This window comes from Mustela erminea, chromosome 7, assembly GCF_009829155.1.
Source record: "Mustela erminea isolate mMusErm1 chromosome 7, mMusErm1.Pri, whole genome shotgun sequence".
Taxonomy (NCBI): domain Eukaryota; kingdom Metazoa; phylum Chordata; class Mammalia; order Carnivora; family Mustelidae; genus Mustela; species Mustela erminea.
The window spans coordinates 111112904-111134443 of NC_045620.1; the positions used below are offsets into that span (position 1 = coordinate 111112904).

The 21540-nt window shown below is 35.3% G+C and overlaps 1 protein-coding gene and 1 long non-coding RNA gene across 9 annotated transcripts in view; one reads left to right on the plus strand and one right to left on the minus strand.

Annotated features, from left to right (window-relative positions):
- The window catches only part of RMDN2 (regulator of microtubule dynamics 2), a 69720-nt gene that overhangs the window by 28293 nt on the left and 19887 nt on the right, over positions 1-21540 (minus strand). For 6 of the 8 annotated variants that reach the window (XM_032352944.1, XM_032352942.1, XM_032352945.1 and 3 more), the window contains 4 exons: positions 20729-21421; positions 8010-8184; positions 6899-7001; positions 2957-3017 (listed from right to left, as the gene is read on the minus strand). In XM_032352944.1, the coding sequence (XP_032208835.1) occupies positions 2957-3017; positions 6899-7001; positions 8010-8184; positions 20729-21421 (1032 nt within the window). The remainder of the gene's footprint in view (positions 1-2956; positions 3018-6898; positions 7002-8009; positions 8185-20728; positions 21422-21540) is intronic. The other 2 variants (XM_032352947.1, XM_032352948.1) reach the window with 1 other exon arrangement.
- LOC116596004 lies at positions 753-17422 on the plus strand. The gene is made up of 3 exons (XR_004287963.1): positions 753-763; positions 8559-8564; positions 17338-17422. It is a non-coding gene; the product is annotated as an uncharacterized LOC116596004 (long non-coding RNA).

Sequence of the window (21540 nt, forward strand, 5' to 3'; positions counted from 1 at the left end):
AGATCTGGTTGTTGTTTTTTTATTTATTGTGTGACTCTTGCTTACTAATCAGCATATACCCCCCACAACAGACCCCCTAAACACACTACCTGGCTCCTCCTTATCTATAAAGTGGAAACAGGTTGCTCTGTGACTCCTGTGCTATAAATATTTGGATATAATTTGTGAACAGTAGAGCACAACAAATATGTAAGACATTAGTTGTAATTAAGGTCAGGCCTATTGGGCTAACAAACTAAATCCTCAGTGATTTTACTCTCTTGGTTCTAGAAGTATTTTAGACTGGGTACAACAAAAACAACAGAATTTGTAGCAAACATTTTAGGCTTTGGGGTCAGACAGTGAAGGTTGCAACTATTCAACTTCATTGCTGTGCACAAATGCATAGGTGTGGCTGCGAGCCAATAAAACTATTTACAAAAATAGGCAGTCGGTCCCAGGATGTACTTTGTCATTTATGCTGAATGAATGAGAAAATGTCTCAACACCCCAAAAAAGACCTTTTATAATATTTTTATTACAATTAATTATGGAATCAGTTAACCTAAATTTTAACCACTGCTTCTCAAGTCAAACTTTTCATTTCTTTTATCATTACCCTAAGCCTCTACTATTTAATTGAATGAAAACTCTTGTATTCACTACATACAATATAATATATTCTAAGAACTAAGATAAAATTGACATTTGAATTTATCAAATTTTACTAACTGATTAGATTTTAACTTTTTAAAAAATTTAAAACTGATACTGAACATGACATGTGCAACACAGTTGGATGACTACTCAGTGTGTGTGTGTGTGTGTATAAGATTTAAACTTGGAGTCAAATACCATAGTTATAAACAAGGCAATCTGTTCACAACAAAAAGTGAAATAAGATGAACAAAAGCAAAGAAGCCAGACTAGTGTACGGCAGACCAGGTAGACTATGAGGGCAGAGTTACGGATAATTTCTTCTTACAAGACAGATTTCAAGGTACTTATGTAGCCCCCAGGGAAGACTTATGAAAATTCCTCTAGGAAAATGTGAAGCTTACCTAGATAAATGCCCTCAGGTTGAGGACTGAAATCCACTCTATATTTTAAGTGTGATTTTCCATGGATGCAGATCTGTATGTGGGAGAAGGAAAAGGACAACAGAGGAAGAGCAATGCAGCGGGAGGGAGAGGAGGAGCAGCTCAGAGTTAAGAGTAAGTAGGGCTTCGGGGTTCTTTCTTCATCCAAACCTCGGCAACCAGCTCCCAAACCTCCAGTATCAAAGGAGATGAAGAGTGTGTCTTGATCAATACAAATTCATTACAGTTACGACTAAAGGTAGAAGAACAGAAGTACCTCAATGCATTCCTCTGTTCATTTATTAAAACTGATGTGCACATTAGATGAGAAGGTCTGTTTGGCTGTAGAAATGATAGCCAGGACCCTTACTTACTGGGAAAATGATCTTAAAGATATGTACCAGAAAGTTAACTGCAAAACTGCCTTTCTGCTAGAGTTGCGACAGAGGGACCAGGGGCATAGAACAATACTTCACTTTAGGTGCTCCAATTCCTAAAGCCAGAAGCTCTACTGCCCGTGCATGACACCTTAAGGAAATGACTGACAGGCTCTGCTGGGCTCAGCCCTGTGCCCTTCTCCAGGCTATAGAAGAGAAGATAAGGGAGGATTCTTGCAGATGGGCGGACAGTGGGCCCTGACTCCCACCTTCTCATGGAAGGGGGCAGGAGGGAGGCTTGCACCTCATCTTAAGCCAAGTGAGAGCAGATCAAAAGACCTGTTTTTACTTTGGCCTGTGTCCCTTAGGGGACATAAAAAAATGTCCTTGACTCCTAAGCAGAGAAGCTTAAAGATGAGCGTGTGGGTGGAGCTCCCCCTGCTGGTGGCGGAGTAAAGAAACAGCTCTGCTTTGAGAAAATGGGTCTGCATTTCAGAGTTAGCTAGTGGAATGAAAATGAATTTCCTGTGGGACAAATGTGGACCTGCAGAAAGGGAGCCACTGTGAGAGAGATATTGCCTAAAAGTGCTCCAGAAGAATAAAAATAATCCCCAAGAATGGTAGGTTTCTGGAAACCTAGGTCTGAGAGAAGGATCGTAAATTAACTTACTATTGTTATCTTCCTAGCGCCTGAAGTACCTGTATTGCTGTAAGGAACTAAAAGATGTTGTAAAAATGCAACCACACGGGTGCCTGGGTGGTTTGATGGGTGAAGCATCTCCTTTCCGTTCAAGTTGTGATCTTGGAGTCTTGGGATCCCTGCTCATCAGGGAGTTTCCTCTGCCCCTCACCCTGCTCATGCTCTCGCTCTCTCTCCCAAATAAGTAAAAAAATAAAATCTTAAAGAAAAATGCAACCAAAGAGTGTTAATTTAACACAATATATTTCTTATTGTGTTTTATAATTCTAAACATACAAAGGATCCAAGAATAATTCTTGGATTCTTGCATACAAGAATAAATTTGTTTCCCCAAGGATATTCACCTACCCAATGAATTAAATTCCCTTTGTTTGAGCTTTCTTATATTCCTTATATTAAAAATGGCTCCTCTTTGACACGTAGAATTTGTACACATGGACTCATTAAGGTAAAGGAAATGAGTAACAGTCTTTTATTCTTTGAAGCACTCTTCCTACATTTCATTTAGAAACATGGTATCAATTCAATATTTGTTTTCAAACAAAACATTAAATTATATTTAATTAGAATTTATCACATTCAAAGGCACTGCACTTGGTTGATTCACCTATGAAATCTTCAGTGAAAGTTTACTTTGAATATATTAAAATACATATACTATAAAATACATGAGAATAAGAATAGTTACTGTGCTATCTACTAAATATATTTTTCAGTGAATGTGACAGGTGAAACAGGTCAATAATATCTTAAAAATCAACTGTAGCTTACATAGAGGCATATGAAGGTTTAAAAAGACTATAGAAGTTCTATGTACTTACCACAGATGACAATGTCCATTCGTGGGTGCTCTAGTGATAGCTCTCTCCCCTAATGTCTTTCCTGAAAGACAAATGTACTTACAGTTAGTACTTTCACATGAGTTGGTGGACGAGTGGAATATTGAATTAAGTCAGTGGTTCCGAAAATATGGTCCCAAGACTGGAAGTATCGCCTGGGAACTTGTTAGAAAAGTGAATCTGGGGGGCATCTGGGTGGCTCAGTGGGTTAAGCCTTTGCTTTCGGCTCAGGTCATGATCTCAGGGTCCTGGGATCGAGTCCCGCATCGGGCTCTCTGCTCGGCAGGAAGCCTGCTTCCCTCTCTCTCTGCCTACTGTGATCTCTCTCTGTCAAATAAATAAATAAATAAATAAAATAAAAAAAAAGAAAAGAAAAGAAAAGAAAAGTGAATCTGGGACTACAACGGAGAACTCATTCCCTAACAAAGTCTGGGCTCAGCAATCTGTCTTAACTAGCCTCTAGAGATTCTGCTGTATGCTCAAGTTTAGGTCCACTGGACTAAGTGACGAAACCAAGTGTAAGAAAAGTCATTTGATCATTATTTGAAAGCAAAGAAAATGGATGCAGAAACTAAAAGCAAGATGAAGAAAGAGAGAGCGAGGCAGAGGACAGCGTGCTAACTCCATCTAAAGGGAAGGCTTCCCAGGGAACAGGCTCTGTACATAAATAATCATTCCAAATCATTTCCCTTAGTTTTAGGATTACTTTTCATAATGTCATAATTACTTTGGATAGAGGTTTGTCTATTGGCCCGAAAAGTCAAAACATTTGTTACAAAACTGAACATTCTGAAAATTCTTCTCTAAAAGGGGCTTCTTTGTCTTGTGCCATCTCCTTTTCCCCTGCTCCATGTTTTTGCTGTCGTCTTGAAGAGAATATCCAGGGATCTACAAAATGCTCTTCCAAATAAGTGGTTGAGTTAATCTTTATAAATAAGGATCTTTTATTCTAAAACCATTCTATCTGTTAATATGTTAAGGTGGTACACTCTGTATTTGATAGCTCTATCCATGAAGAAAACCATCCTGTGTAGAAATCTACCAAAACCAGAAAAAATTACAAAGTGAAGTGTTTTAATACTGACATTGAATCGTAGACATATATTAAAAGAGTAATTTTTAAATAAATGATTGAAAAGCAGTTTTAAACGTACATTTAAATATTAGAAACAAAATCAGTATTTTATCTCCTTGGCCAAATGAGCAAAAATAGCTTTGAGTCCACAACCACAAGCCTGAAATAGAGTCCCTTACCCTGAGACTAGGAAAGGACGCTCGGTAGTATGCAGGAGGGTTCTGCAGCCTCATTGATCCAACGGAAGTCCAATAGGAAAGCTGTTTTCCTTAGGACATCGTACTTTGTGATCTATTTGAGACACTTACATTGCTCTTTTAATTCTGGCAATTATAATAATGTTCCTTTAGATAAAAGATTCATATTTTGTTTGGAAGACAAATTATGATCAGAGTACTTCAAAAGAGGCCTGTGTAAGGCTCCACCCCAGCGAGAGGGTGCGGAAAGAATTCTGCACTCCTCGGCCATCACATTTTCCCCTGGCACAACAACTTTATTTTTTATTTCTTTTTAAGTGTTTATTTATTTATTTGACAGAGAGGGAGAAAGCACAAGTAAGCGGGGTGGGGGGGGCAGGAAGAGGGAGAGGGAGAAGCAGGCTCCCCACTGAGCAAGGAGCCCCATGCGGGACTTGATTCCAGGACCTTGGGATCATGATCTGACCCAAAAACAAACTCTTAACCGACTAAGTCACTCAGGCAACACCTCCCGCACCATTTTTTAAAAAAATTTAACTACTCTATTATACAGAATAACATTCAGTACTTCCTCTTCCCTCATGCGGAGCTCCAATGTCCTCTCAACGCTGGTCTCAGCTCAAGCCTATTTTTGTCATTGCCTTTCCCAGGTACTCACTGCCTGAACCCTTCACATGATGGCCTGCCTTGATGTTGATCTTTCTAGCAAGTTCCTTAATGTAGCGTCACCTTAATCACGTTCACCTCCGTCTTCTCTCCCTTCTCTCTCACCCTCCACCCCTCATTTTAACATTGTTCCTGGACACGGTAATTTCCAATAAATACTTCTTAAATGGAGAGGAAAAAGAATTATTTTTTAACAAATTTCAGTATCTGAATGAATGCATTTGAGGCTTTCACTCCTTTTCCATGACATCATAAATGTTTCTTCTTAAAATAGATCCTATTCCAATCTATGTTCCATTTTTTCCCCCAATTTCCTCCAGCCCATTACTTTTTCCATTTTTACCACCTCATTCATTAATTCAATTAAACTTCTACTACATTTAAGAATAGAGATCCCAAGTAATTTCACCTATGAGAGACTCTTACTTCCCTAGGAAAGCCTTCCCTGCCTCGACCCCCAGCCCCTGCCATCATATCCTCGCTGTTATTCCTCTTAAAGTCCTGCATTCTCTTTCCTCACAATGGCTTTCCATCTGTTTCCTTTTATGTACAGTTATTTCAATAATACTGCTTCCCCAACAAAGCCTTCGGCTCATCTAGAGTCTGAGAACATGTGATTTTGCTATCATTTCTACCTCCTATCACACAAAGGAGGAATCTCAATGCCCAGGGAAGCGCAAGTGCATACAGGAAATAAAGAAGTATCTGATACTGATGAATGTTGAAACAGTTTACATGGGATATCCTGTGACTTTCTCAGTAGATACAAACACAAATCAGTTTTTTTCTCTTTGTGCAAAAGTCACTGGAGGAGGAAATCTACAAGTGGAAGGAATGAAATTACAAGCAGTTTGAAGATACTACCTTCTTAGAAATTAAAATGACAGTGAATGAGATTGGAATGAGGTCTGTGGTATCCTTATGCTTTGCTGTTTCTTCCTTACAGAAAGGTTGGAAAAGAGGAGGTTTGGAATAAAAGAAGAATTAAAGAAATTCTGATGTCAGATTACTATGCTGAAGCTCAGAGAAATGGCAACTACAGGGTTTTTTGCAAGAAAGGGTTTTGATATTTAATGAGAGTCAAGGTGAGATATATATATTTATATTATTTATATATATTTAAATATATATTTATGTATATTTACATATACTATATATTTGTATACTTTAATTTATATATTTATTATTTATATATATAAATATTTGACATCCTGGCTGTTTTTCTTTTGTTGTTACTATGGAAAATTTCAAAAATATGCAAAAAAGTATAGAGTACAGTATAATAAACAACCAGGTACTGTATGCCTTAGCATAAACGATGATCAACTCAAGGCTAATCTTGTTTTATCAAGATGAACTTTGTAAAAAAAGCACTGAAAAAAAACCTGAAGTTCTACCTTACAGTAATCAGGGAGGGTCATTTTAATTGTACTGAAGACAACTATCTTCTGCCTCTTTTCCTCCTCAAATATTACCTCTGAACATTTTGTCTTTCTGTGATTTTATAAACTTTATTATCTGAAATTTGAGTTTCTCAGTTGCCTATTCTAATATGCTCAAACATTCAAAAAATATATATACTTTAGCCCTAAAAAACCCTTTCTGTCAGGGCTGCGTAGCTCAATGGGTTAAAGCCTCTGCCTTCAGCTCAGGTCATGATCTCAGGGTCCTAGGATCAAGCCCTGCATCGGGCTCTCTGCTCAGCGGAGAGCCTGTTTCCTCCTCTCTCTCTCTCTCCTCTCTCTCTCTCTGCCTGCCTCTCTGCCTACATGTGATCTCTGTCAAATAAATAAATAAAATCTTAAAAAAAAAAAAAACACCTTTCTGTCCTTAGACTATGTATATTTTTCAGTACTAGGATATATTAAAATAAATTAAACATATTGGTTCTAGCTTAGGTGATTTAAATTTGATTAACATTCATTAATGGGTTATTATAGATAATGACTGTCATTTGAGGATAATCAATCTTTACAAAATACTTACCGATATTAGCATAATGTTTTTTTTCTTGTGCGTTAGTAGATAGCTCATACATGTCTCCATAAGCACGAGCTAACCGCCATATAAACTCTATTTCATCTCTAAACTGAAAAGATAGAACTGTATATTAGATTATACTCAGTAACTTGACAAGACTAGAAATGTTTTCCTCTGCAACTTTTAAACAAGTAGGCAGGTGAACTGACATTTATGGATGACTGAATCTATTCATGTGCATACAACATTTTCAATTCAAATATTCATGGCCCCAAAGTGTGATTTAATATAGTGTTGCCTTTGGATCTTAAAACTAAGGAGGGTTATGGAGACACTAGCTCTACACCAACAAGGGAGAGAGAAGGGCCAGGCGCCAGACTCGGTGAGTTTTCGCCAGACTCGGTGAGTTCTCCGGGGATGATAGTATCCTCTTTTTATTTTCCTTTCTGAGTTATCTACCTTCAATATAATGCCCCAGAGAGCATTACAAATCACATATACTCAAAAGAGCAGGCGTATTTTTAACCTAAATTGCCTACAAATACAATCACAATCTATGTGCTTGGAGTTGCTAAGTCCTCAGACAAAGGATTCGAGACTAAAACTGCTCACAGAGAAGACGTCCTTCCTCCGTCCTCCCCTCCCTCCTCCCTCCCTCCCTTCCTTCTTTCTCTTTGGTGGTAGTAGTGGGAGGAAAGGGCTTTTTCAATTCAGCCCAACGTTAAATATTGAAAAATGTCCATTAGTAGAAACATGCTGAAACTGATGGTTGTTACACTAATAACTCTTAAGACAGAAAACTTAAAATTGTAGCTTTCCTGCCCCAACAGAAGCAGTAGATCATATTCTTTATGTTATAAAGTACATATCAAATATGGCAAATTAATAAGAATCAAATAAAAATAGGTGTGTACAATCTTATCTCCGGTTCTCATTTTCATGATCTTAGAGCCTCATAAACTCTTATAATTTAGTTTTTAAAAGTTTCAGTTAGATTATAGAAAAATTTTGCATCAACCATTTAGGTAACACAATTGTTACAGTCATAACAGGAATGGGATTGCAGGTAAAATTAAAAATCAAAATTATACAAACGTTATTGTCTCATATCTCTTACCTTTTCTTTGTGATCACAAAGTAGTTCGAAACTCTCCAACTTGCTACATTCATTCATACGTAAATTATCAGCCTTCTGAAGAAGGACATCTAAATTTAACTCCTCTATGTGTGTGTTAAATGCCTTAGCGACTGGAAAACTCTGTTCTTCTGTGTCAGTATTAGCTGTAATATACCTAAAATTCAGAAATAATAAATAATGATCAAATCTCTTGAAAGTTATAATACCCAGAGTGATTCTTTTAAAATACAAGCCAGTAGGCTATGAATACCAGAACAGATGCGTGACTGATGAAATAAAAGAGGCATGAAGCAGATCGGTACACATATGGAGCTGTGGTGCGTGACGGAGTTGGCCTGTCAGATTACTGGAAAAGGAAGGGAAGGGCCAGGAAAAAAAAATGGCTATGCCTATGGAAAACAATGAAACTGAATCTCTACAATATAATATTATAAAATTAACTCTGGATGATAAAAGGAATTAAGTGTTAAAAATAATTTTCTAAACTCTAAGTAGAAATTATACGTGAATATCTCTCAGTCTTAGAAGTAAAAAGTTTTCTTTTTTCTTTTCCTTTTTTTTTTTTAAAAAAAGATTTTATTTATTTATTTGTCAGAGAGAGAGAGCACACAAGCAGGGGGAGCAGCACGCAGAGGGAGGAACAGGATCCTTGCTGAGCAAGGAGCCCAATATGGGACCCGAACCCAGGACTCTGGGATCATGACCTGAGCCGAAGGCCAACGTTTAACCGAATGAGTCACCCAGGTGTCCCAAAGCAAAAAATGTTCTTAACCAAGATATGAAAGAATTAGCTATAAATGATTAATTATGAGTGACTAATCAGCTTAGTTATATTAAAATGAAAAAACTGCTACTAATCGAAAGACAATTTCAAAAGTATAAGAACATAAATTAAAAACCAGGAATAGATGTTTTGCAACATATCCATGTGGAGAACACTGATATCAAGAACATATAAATGCTTTTCTAAAATTAGATAATAAAAGATGCAGTGAAATCAATAGAAATATGCTTGTTAGATACAGACTTTCCCAAATGAGAAAATACATATAGTCAATAAACATAAGAAATGATGTTCAATGTTCACTAGCAAACAGAGAAATACAAATAAAGACCACAGGGAGATATTATGTAAAAAGTCTGATAATATCAAATGCTGGGCATGAAGTCAATCCATAGGATCCGATGTGCATGCAAACTGGTGAACCCAGCTGGGAAAGCACTCTGGAGTTATCTTGTAATCATGAATTTCTCACATGCCCTAGGACCCAGTAATCTGGTCTCCTGCATATGTGCAAAAAAAGATGTATAATAGAGAGCAATACTTTTTTTTTTTTTTAAAGATTTTATTTATTTATTTGACAGAGATCACAAGTAGGCAGAGAGGCAGGCAGAGAGAGAGAGGAAGGGAAGCAGGCCCCCTGCTGAGCAGAGAGCCCGATGTGGGACTCGATCCCAGGACCCTGAGATCATGACCTGAGCCGAAGGCAGTGGCTTAACCCACTGAGCCACCCAGGCACCCGAGAGCAATACTTTTGAACACCAGGAAACAACCTAAATGCCCATCAAAGAGTGAATGAATATTATACAACAGTCAAAATGAAAGAGATACAGTGATGAGCAAAATATGAAGGAATCTTGACAAACTTATTATTAAGTGGAAAAATAAGCTCTTAAAACTATATACAACACAATCCCTTTTCCATAAAGACAATCAAAATTAAACGTGTATCTTAAGGAACATACACACACCTGCAATGAAATGATATTATTAAAAAAAAGAAGGAATGAACAATATAGATTAGACATTCAGGGTAATCGTTACCTTCAGATGAGGGAAGGCAAGGGGAGCCAAATGGTTTGATGAAGATTATTGTCTAGGTCCCATCTTTTGTTTCAGGAGGTAGTTTCATGGATGCTTTTACATTATTCACAATAAGTAACTAAATGACTAAAAGTGACACATGCATGGACCAGTCCTTAGAGTTTGCAAGAGCTATTCTATGTACCTGAGATATAAGAAAATGATAACCCAAAGGAAGTAACTAGTTTAATATAGTACATAATATTCTTTAGAGCAAAAAGCATTAGAAAGAGGGACACCGATGCTAAATCGTTCAATTTATGATAAAGAAAGAGCAGTTTGAGACGTCTATGCATCTAAAAACTCAAGTCTCAGATACACGGAAAACATAAATTAACACCTACAAAGAGAAACTGAATCCACTATCAGAATAGGAGATTTTTAACATAATAGTCTAAGTAATTGATAAATTATAAGAAAAGGTAAGGATACAATTTAGGTGCCAAAATTAACAAGCTCAAATCCAACTAGCATATATAAAACTAGACATTGAGCCCCCAAAAAACAATGTCATATGGAATATCTATGAAAACAGCCACATACACAAGGCCACAAAGCAAGCCACAAATGGTAACAAAAAATCTGCTATGTAGACCATATTCTCTGTTCACAATGCAACTAAGTTAGAAATCAACACTAAAGAGCAGGTGAGAAAACCTCCAAATTTAAAAATAATTGAAACATTTCCATCTACATGCCCACTACACCGGCTAAAATGAAAAGACAAAAAACAAGAAGAGTTGGTGAGGATGTGGAGCCAATGGAGCTCTTATACATAGCTGATGGGAGCATAAATCAGAACCACCACTTTGGAAATATGTTTGGCAATATATCCTAAAGCTGGTATACACATACTCCATGGACACAGTCATTTCACTCCTAGGTATATACCCAAAAGAAATGTGTACATATGTTTATCCAATCATAATAGTCCATAACCGGAAAGTACCAAATGCCTATGAGGAATAGGGAGCTTACATATTGTGGTATATTAATGCAATGGATGAGTATTTAGCAGTGAGGATAAATGGCCTTCAACCACGCACAATGATATGCTAAAGCTAATATCAACTGAGAGAAGCTAGACACAAATGGGCATATGGTGTATTATTTCATTTAGATAAAGTAAAAACATAATTTTAACTGATGTATGCATTTGTAAATCAAGATGGGTTATCCTGTTGGTGCCAAGAAGTGACTGGATGAGAGAATGTTGGGAATATCTGAGGTACTAAAAATATTGTGTCTCTAAATCTGGGTGCTGACTTTACCATTGTATTCAGCTTGAAAAATCCGTCTGGGTGTTTGTTATTTGTATGCTTTTCTGCATGTACTCTGTATTTCATAAAGTTTAAAAAGAATTTTAAAAAGATACATCTCATACATAAGAGAATATAAGAAAAGAAAGAAAAGCAGAAGTCATTATAAACAGCAGCAGGAATGAAACATTGTTACTACAGAGCATAGATTTAAATAACAGACTACAAGGGCACCTGGGTGGCTTAGTGGGTTGAGCCTCTGCCTTCAGCTCAGTTCATGATCCCAGGGTCCTGGGATCAAGCCCCACATCAGGCTCTCTGCTCAGCAAGGAGCCTGCTTCCTCCTCTCTCTCTGCCTGCCTCTCTGCCTACTTGTGATCTCTCTGTCAAATAAATAAATAGAATCTTTAAAAATAAATAAATAAATAAATAAATAAACAAACAACAGACTACCATGAGCAATTTTAGGCTAATAAACTTAAACTTGGAATGAAAGACAACCACCTAGAAAAATATAACTGGCTAAAACTGCTCAAGAGAAAATCAACCAGTTAGTCCAGAAAATGAAATAAAAAGTTTCCAGATTGGAAAGAAAGAAGTAAAATTATCTCTAATCACAGATGACATCATCTTGTTCACATAAATCCTAATAAATCCATAAAAAGCTATTAGAACTAATAAATAAGTTCAAGATTGCAAAATACAAGATCAACTTATAAAAGTCAATTGTATTTCTATATAACTAGCAATGAACAACCCAAAAACAAAAATGAGGAAAACAATTTCACTTACAATATTATTAAAAAAAAAAAAATTCTGGGGCACCTGGGTGTCTCAGTCAGTTGGGTGTCAGACTCATGATTTTGGTTCAGGTCATGATCTCATGGGTGGTGAGATCAAGCCCCTGGGTTATGGCCTACACTCAAAAGGGAGTCTACTTGAGATACTCTCTCTCTCTGCCACTGCCCACTCATGTGTGTCCCCCAATTCTCTCTCAAATAAGTAAATAAATAAATACTCTTTTAAAAAAAGAATAAAATTCTTAGGATTGAATTTAACAAAATATGTGCAAGACTTATATACTGTAAACTATCAAACATTGCTGAAATTAAAGAATAGGATCTAAGTACATGAAAAGAAGTTTTGTGCTCATGAATCAGATTTAGTTGTGATGGCAGGATTCCCCCAATTTATCTACAGATTCAAAGTAATTTCTATTAAAACTCAGCTGACAACATTTTCCCCCCAGAAATTGACAAGCTGATCCTAAATTTCACGTGGAAATGCAAGGGACCCAATATAGTCAAAATAATGTTGTAAAAGAGAAACAAAGGGAATTCATGCTTCCAGATTTCAAATTTTACTATAAAGCCACAGTAGTAAAGATGGTACTGGCATAAGGAAGATAGACATATGGTATAGGGATTAAGGACCTATTAAGAATTCAGGTCCAGAAAAACAAACCCTTATGTTTATGGTCAATTTGTTTTAACAAGAATACCAAGACAACTTAGTGGATGATACAATTTTATTTTCAACAAATGGTACAGGGACAAATAGATATCCACATGCAGAAGAAATAAGTTGGAACTTCGCCTCACACTATATATAAACATTAACTCAAAATGGATCAAAAACCTAAATGTAAGAGCTAAAATTATAAAACTCTTAGAAGAAAACACAGGAGTAAATATTAGAAAGAAAAAGTAGATAAAATAGATTTTATAAGATTTTAAACTTTTGTGCTTAAAAGAAATTTTCTTCATCAAGAAAAAGAAAAGAAAATTTAAAAATGGAAGAAAATACTTACAAATGAAATATACTAATGTATATCTAACAAGTATGCTGACAAATATACTGATGTATATCTAACGAGTACACAAATAGATTTACAACTCAATAATAAAGACAATTCAATTTAAAAATGGAAAAAGGACTTAATAGATATTTCAACAAAAGATGATAACAAAATGGCCAAAGAACACATGAAGAGATGGCTCCATATCATTAGTCATAAGTGAAATACAAATCAAAACCACAATAATTCATTCATTCATACCTTCTAGGATGGCTAAAATAAAATAGACAATAACAATATTGACAAAGATGTGGAAAAACTGGGAACCCCCTACACTGCTGATGGGACTGTAAAATGGTGCATCAAGTTTGGAAAACAATACAGTAGTTCCTCAAAATGTTTAACAGCAAATTACAAATTTGACTCAGCAAATTACAAAATGACTCAGCAATTACACTTCTAAGTACACATCCGAGGAACTGAAAGACTATGTCCATACAAAAACCTGTGTAGGAATGTACACAGAAACTTATTGCATAATAGCCAAAGAATGAAAACAACCCAAATACCCTTCATCTGCTGAATGGGTAAACAAAATGAGTGAACAATGGAATATTATTTGGTAATACAAAGGAATGAAGTACTAATGAGTGATACAACATGAATGGACCTTGAACACATCATCTAAGGGAAAGGCCACATATTGTAAGATTCCACTTCATGAAATGTACAGGATAAGTAAAGCCATGTTAACAGAAAGTGAGAATAATGGTTGATAGGGCCTGGAGATGCAGAGAATAAGAGAATGAGTGGATATACGGTACATGGAATGTACAGGATAAGTAAAGCCATGTTAACAGAAAGTGAGAATAATGGTTGATAGGGCCTGGAGATGCAGAGAATAAGAGAATGAGTGGATATACGGTACATGGCCTTTTTTTGAATGATGAAAGTTTGGTAATTAGATAGTGGTGATGGCTATACAACTAAGTGTGAATAAACTAATCCCCACCAAATTGTACACTTTAAAGGGGTGAGTTTTACAGCATATGAAGAATATCTCAATAAAGATTTTATTTTTATAAGAAAGAAGAAAAAATGTGACTCTTCCTATAGCTATCAAATAAATTAAGCCAGAATCTGTATATCTATTTCAACACACACACACACACGTACATACACACACAGAAAGAGAGAGACAGAGACAGGGATTGGGAGAGAAAAGAAGTTTCTCTCATGGGGAATTCCACCAAATATCCAAAGAATTAGATTAACTCAAATTCTTCTAAGAAATTCTAACACAGGGAACACCCCTCAGCTCATTTTCTGAAGCTGGTAAAACTGACACTGAAATCAAACAAGGATAGTATAAGAAATGAACATTATTGATGAATATCACACATAAATATAGATGCAAAATATCAATCAAAGACATCAAAAATATAAAAAAAAAACTGTAACAAACATGAAAGAATGCATCATAACCAAACTGGATTTCTCCCAGGAATGACAAGCACAGTTTAACATTAGAATGTTTCTTTTTAGTACAACAAAAAGAATGAGAAAAACTAGATGATCATTTCAGTGATTACCAATTTTTTCTCAATAAATTCAAATTCATTTTAGGATAAGGAAATAGCAGGCCCATGAACAAGGAGTAGAAGGGGACTTCTGAACACAAGGTTATATGCCAAAACTATAACATACATTTCACACTTAATGATGAAACATTAAAAGCATTCTCCTTAAAGTAAGAAATAGAAAAGGATGTTCAATATTGTTGCTTCTATTCAATAATGTACTGCAGGTCCTGTTAGCACAATATTAAAAGAAAACAAATAAAAATTATAAGAATTGGGAAAGAAGGACACCTGGGTGGCTCAGTGGGTTAAGCCTCTGCCTTCGGCTCAGGTCATGATCTCAGGGTCCTGGGATCAAGGCCCGCATTGGGCTCTCTTCTCAGCAGGGAGCCTGCTTCCCCCTCTCTCTGCCTGCCTCTCTGCTTACTTGTGATCTCCCTCTCTCTGTCAAATAAATAAATAAAATAAAATAAAAAGAATTGGGAAAGAAGAAATAGAACTACTTTTATTTGAAATTAATGCAGTAGAATAAAAATGCTAGCAGAATTTACAGATAACAAAGCTATTCAACATTTATGATCAATTTTTGAAAATAAATCATGCCCTTATATATATAAAACAAGTTAGAGAATGTAATTTCTTTTTCTTTTCTTTTCTTTTTTTTTAAAGCTTTTATTTATTTGTCAGAGAGAGAGAGAGAGAGAGAGAGAGCACACAAGGGGCAGCAGGCAGAGAGAGAAGCAGGCTCCCTGTCAAGCAGGGAGACTGACATGGGGCTCAATCCCAGGACCTTGGAATCATGACCTGAGCCAAAGACAGATGCTTAACTGAATGAGCCACCCAGACACTCCTAGAGAATGTAATTTCATAAAGTGTAACATTTACAGGAAAAATACACAGCACCTAGGAAAAATATTCACATTTTTTAAACTTTTCTATAGAAAGCTAAAAAATATTATTTGAGGAAATTAAAGACTATCTAAAAAATGGGCAAAGATATTATATCCATGGAAAGAAGAACTTAACATTAAACCAAAAAGATGCTTCATGTAAATAACAACATTGGCTATACTAACCTCAAACAACGTGACTTTAAGTCAAAACTTACAAGGGTCAAAGAAGGACATTATATAATTATAAAAGACTCAATTCACCAGAAGTATGTAACAATAACAAACATATATGCATTAAACATTAGTGGTTCTAAATATTTGAAGCAAACACTGATAGAATTGAAAGTAGAAACAGATAGTAACATAATAATAGTAGGAGACTTCAATATCTCACTTTTAATAATGGATAGAATAGCCAGATAGAAGATCAATAAGCAAACAGAGGACTTAAATATCGTTAGAGACCAATTTGACCTAACATATACAGAATACTCCACTCAGCAACAGAGGAATACATATTCTTCTCAAGTGAACGTGGACATTCTCCAGCACACATCATATATTACACCACAAGACAAGTCTTCATGAATTTTAAAAGATTAAAATCATACAAAGCATCTTTCCTGATTGCAATGAAAGTGTAAATCAAAGGCAGAAGGAAAACTAGAAAATCATAAATATGTGCAAATAAATAACACACTTAAACAACAAATGAGTCAAAGAATAGATCACAAGGGAAATTAGAAAATATCTTGAGTCAAAAGAAGGCAAAACACAGCATACCAAAATGTATAGAGTGTAGTGAAAGCAGTGGTAAGGGGAAATTTATAGTTATAAATGTTTTTATTAAAAAGGTATCAAATCGACAACATAAATCTATAGCTTAGGAAACTAGAAAAAGAAGAGCAAACTAAACCCAAAGCTAGCAAAAGGAAATAAAAAGATTAAAGTAGAAATGAACATATACAGAACTTAAAAAAAAAAGAAAATCAATGAAACCAAGAGTTGGTTCTTCAAAAAGATCAACAACACTGACAAAACTTTAGCTAGACTAAGAATAAAGGAGAGAAAATCAAATAACTAAATACAGAAATGAAAGAGGAAAATCACTATCAATTTTACAGAAATAAAAAGGGTTATAAGAGAATATAATGAAGGATAGCATGCCTACAAACTGGATAACTTAGATGAAACAAACAAATTCCTAGAAACACAGAACCTACCAAGACTAAATTAGGAAGAAACAGAAAATCTGAACAGATCTAACAAGTAAAGAGACTGAATTAGTAATCAATAAATTCTTATCAAAAGAAAGCCGAGGACCACATGCCTTCACTGATGAATTCTACCAAACATTTAAGGAATTAACTAGTATTCTTCAAATTCCCAAAAAAAATTTGAAAAGAAAGGAACATTTCCTAACTCATTCCATTAGGTCATTACTACCCTGATCATAAAGCTGTACAAATACACTATAAGAAGAGAAAATTAGACTAATATCTTTGATGAATACTGATGCAAAAACCCTGAAAGAAATACTAGCAAATAAGATTTGAAAGCAATTATACACCATGACCAAGTGGAAATGCAAGGATGGTTTAACATATGAAAAATCAATGTGATATACCACATTAACAGAATTAAAGGGGGAAACACATCTGACCATCTCAGCTGGTGCAGAAAAATGCAGAGCACTTGACAATATTCAATACACTTTCATGATGAAAATGAGTAACAAACTGGGGTGCCTTCATGACTCAGTAGGTTGAGCATCTGACTCTTGGTCTCAGCTTGGGTCTTGGGCCTTGGGGTGTTCAAGCCCCATCTTGGGCTCCATGCTGGGTGTGGAGCCTACTTAAAAAAAAGTGTGTAACAAACTAGCAATAGAAGGAAACTACCTCAAAATAATATAGGCCATATATGACAAACCCAAAGATAACATCATACTCAATGGTGAAAGACTAAAAGCTTTTCCTCTCACATCAGGGACAAGACAAGAGTGCCTCCTTTTGCCACTACTATTCAGTACAGTACTAGGGAGTCCTAGCCAGAGCAATTAGGCAAGAAAAAGAAATAAAAGATACCTAAATCAGATAGGAAGAAATAAAATAATCTCTTAGCAAATAACATGATCTTAAAAGTAGAAAATCCTAAATATTTCTCTCTCTCACACACACACACACACACACACAAACTGTAAGAATTATAAACAAATTCAGCAGTTCCACAATATAAACCAACTTGCAAAAATCAGATGTGTTTCTACACATTAACAAGAAGCAATCTAAAAAGCAAATAGAAATGACTATAATAGCATTGAAAAGAATAAAGTACTTAGTAGTAAACTTAAAAAAGGAGATGAAAGATTTATAAACTTAAAACTATGAAACATTGCTTAAAAAAAATTAAAGACAAAATCGGAAACCCCATGCCAGAGATTTAAAGACAAAATTGGAAACCCCATGCCATATATTTGGAGACTAATATTGTTAAGATGTTAGTATTACCCAAAATAATTGATAGAACCAGTGCAATCCCTCTCAAAATCCCAACAATGTTTTTTGTAAAAATAGAAAAATCCATCCTAAAATTCATGTGGAATCACAAAGAACCCTGAATAGCCAAAACAACCTTGAAAAAGAATAAGGGTGGAGGTCTCACACTTCCTGATTTTAAAACTTACTACAAAGCTCAGTAATCAAAATAATGTGGACTGACATAAAGTCATGTATAATATCAGTGCATTAGAATAGAAATCCCAGAAATAAACTCTCACATATATAGTCAAATGATTTCTGACAGGTCCTAAGACCAATCAATGGAGAAAGGGTAGTCTCTTCAACAAATGGTGTTGGGAAAACTGGGTATTTATATGCAAAAGAATGACATTGGGCTCTGTGCAAAAATTAAAAATTAACTCAAAAAATGGATCATTTACTATTTTGGAGATGTCAACAAAAGCACTGGTTACAGAGGCAAAATAGATGGACACCAAAATTAAAATAGATAAATTAGACATCAAAATGAAAATGAAATTTTGGCCATCAAAGGACATAATCAACAGAGTGAAAGGCAGCCCACACAATGGGAGAGAAGATTTGTAATCATATATCTGATAAAGGGTACAACTCAACAACAGAAAGCAAACAACCCAATTAAAAAATGGGTGAAGGACTTGAAAAGACATTTTCCCAAAGAAGATGTACAAAAGGCCAATGAGCACATGAAAAAATGTGCAGTACCATTAAACATGGGGGAAATGCAAACCACAATGGGATACCACCTTGTACCAATTAGGATGGTTACTGTCAAAAAACAGAGAAATGTTGGTGTCGATGTGAAGAAACTGTAATCCTTATGAACTCTTGGAGGAACATAAAATGGTGCAGCTGCTATGGAAAAAAATTAGGCAGTTCCTCAAAAAAATTAAAAATGGAATTGCCATATGATCCAGTAATTCTACTTCTGGATAGACAATCAAAAAGAATTGAAAGCAGGGTCTTGAAGAGATATTTGTACACCCATGTTCATAGCATTATTCACAATGGCTAAAAGTAGAAGCAACAAAAGCGTCTATCAACAGATGAATAAATAAGTAAAATGTGATCTGTACATACAAAGTAACACTGTTCAACCTTAAAGAAAATCTGACACGTTATAACATAGATGAACCTTGAGAACATGTTGAGTGAAACAGCCATCACAAGAAGACAAATACCACATTATTCCACTTCTTTAAGGTGCCTAGAGGAATCAAATTCATACAGCCAGAAAGTAGAAAAGTGGTTGCCAGAGACTTGGGGGATGAAGGGGGAGGGATTCTCATGGGTCCAGAATTCAGTTTGGAAGATGAAAAAAGCTCTGGAGAAAAATGGTGATAATGGTTGCAAAACAGTATGAATGTATTTAATGCCATTAAACTTAAAAACGGTTAAGACAGTAAATTTTATGTGACATGCATTTTACCACAATTTAAATAAATGAAGTAGAAAAATTTTTTTTACAAGAAATGCTAAAACTTGGAGAAACATGAAAGTAAAAGTAATATCTTGGCCCAATGATGCAGGTTTAGGGGGCATTTTATCATAATTGAACACAATGCCAATTTCTTTCCTCTACAAAGAGTAATAACTATATTCTAACTTAAGTATTTTTAATTGTCTATATGCATTTTTTTATTCAATAGTTATTCTGATAAATATATCTATAGACCTTAATATAGTGGGAAAAAACTGAAAGATATTTACTCAAAAATAAAGTTTTGGGAGGCACTTTTTAAAATAAAATTTTTATTTAAAAAAATCTTTAAAGTAAAAATTTTGAAAAAAATCTGAAAAATATTCATTTTGAAAAATTGAGACTAAAATATGCATTTATTACCTTTGATCTCAGAGTCCTCTAAAGTCTCAGACACACACACAAGTGTGTATTAAAATTATTTAGTTAAAATACCTGGTTTCAGTATTCAATAATTTCCATTATCATATTTTTTACTTATAACTTGATCCTTGTATTAGTAAAAATATCATCTGTCTCTGGGCTATCTGGCATGGGAAATGTTATCTAGCAATGTTGATACAAATGAAAATTTGTGAATTGCTGAATATAGCTCTATAGATGACATAGGTAGAAACACTGTCTGTAATGACTAAAATAGGATAAAAGATGATGTTAAAACTCTCGGAGAATGTCACACATCTAGAAGACATATATCAATGCATGAGGTTATTTTCAGATCACAGAAATATTACAATAATCATTCAGAAATCTGAGACTGGTCAACCTGTTAGCAGTCAATCGGTTAAAAGCCTTAAACAGATTAATAACTTTTGACTTCTAAATTTCAATAAAGTCATAAGCTATTTTTCCAAAGACATACAGCAATTAAAATTAAATTTAGACTGCAACGTGGAGGTCTTTTTTTTTCTGAAAAGGCAGTGAAGCTTGGTGAGATAGACTTCCAGGAGAACTGAGCCATGATTTCTACAGAATGTGCCTGGGGGAAAAATTTCTGATTTAAGCTACTCTTCTAAGAGAGGGGAAAGTATGTGGCAACGTTATTTTAGGAATTGCAATAGCTGAAGATCTGTCTTCATCATGGAATGGCCATGTTTTTATCTTCAAAGGAATCTAAAGCCATGTCCTTCTGAGGTGGGATAAAGCGAGTAGCATTTTTTTTTTTTTTTTTTACAAAGTGAAGAAAATCCAACATTACAGAAAACAGGGGAAGTTACTCTTTGAGAGGGATGCAGGTGGAGAATGATCTGTATGGTGATTCCGAGAACAGGATGAAGGGAAACTTTCCTTGACTGGCCTCTTTCTTCAATATCGGTGGCAGTTTCGTTTTGTTGACAGGTGTAGGAAACAATACCTCGAAGGGAAGCTAAGGCTGATGTGCTAGGTTGACAGGTGTTTCCACCAACAGTGTGTAGATGGGCTGAAGGATTAGCTCTTATTCCCAAACTCATAAAATGTGTAGGGTTAAACTGAGGAGAACAAGAGCTTAGATATTTTTCAGCAACAGAAATACTTGAGTTTTTAGAAACTCTTTCAATTTCGTCTGTATTAAAGATGCTTTGACCACTTGATTGAAGATCAAAAAAACTAGCATTCTCATAACAGGAAATTATACTGAGTTTAGGGGTAGAGAAAAAACCTTGTAATCTAAGGCTAAGATGGTCTGAGGAAGATTTTAAATCACGGGAGGTTCTTTTTTCTTGAGAATCAAAGTTAGCTCTACTGTGTTGATGGTCAGGGAAAATATTGCTTTTCTGAAGTTTAGCAAGTAAAGAATGTCTTCTTCCACAGAGAGACGAGTGAGTAGAAGATAAATGTTTACTTCCTCTACGTGAATTGACATTACATATTGCAGACAGACGAGTTCTTTTAGGATTAAGAGATCGAGGAGTTAAAGAAGAAGCTTCATGCCGCAGGGGGTCTGAAGTAACTTGATCTGCAGGATAATTTGGTCGCAAGTTCTGGTCCTGTTTGCTGCGGCTAGAGTGAGAAAAGTGTCAAATGAGGGAAAAAAAAACAAAAACAAAAAACAAGGAGCAGAGGTGGAAACCTGCCAAGCCTTCTGAAGAGTGATATCTACTTTATCGATATGGAAAAAA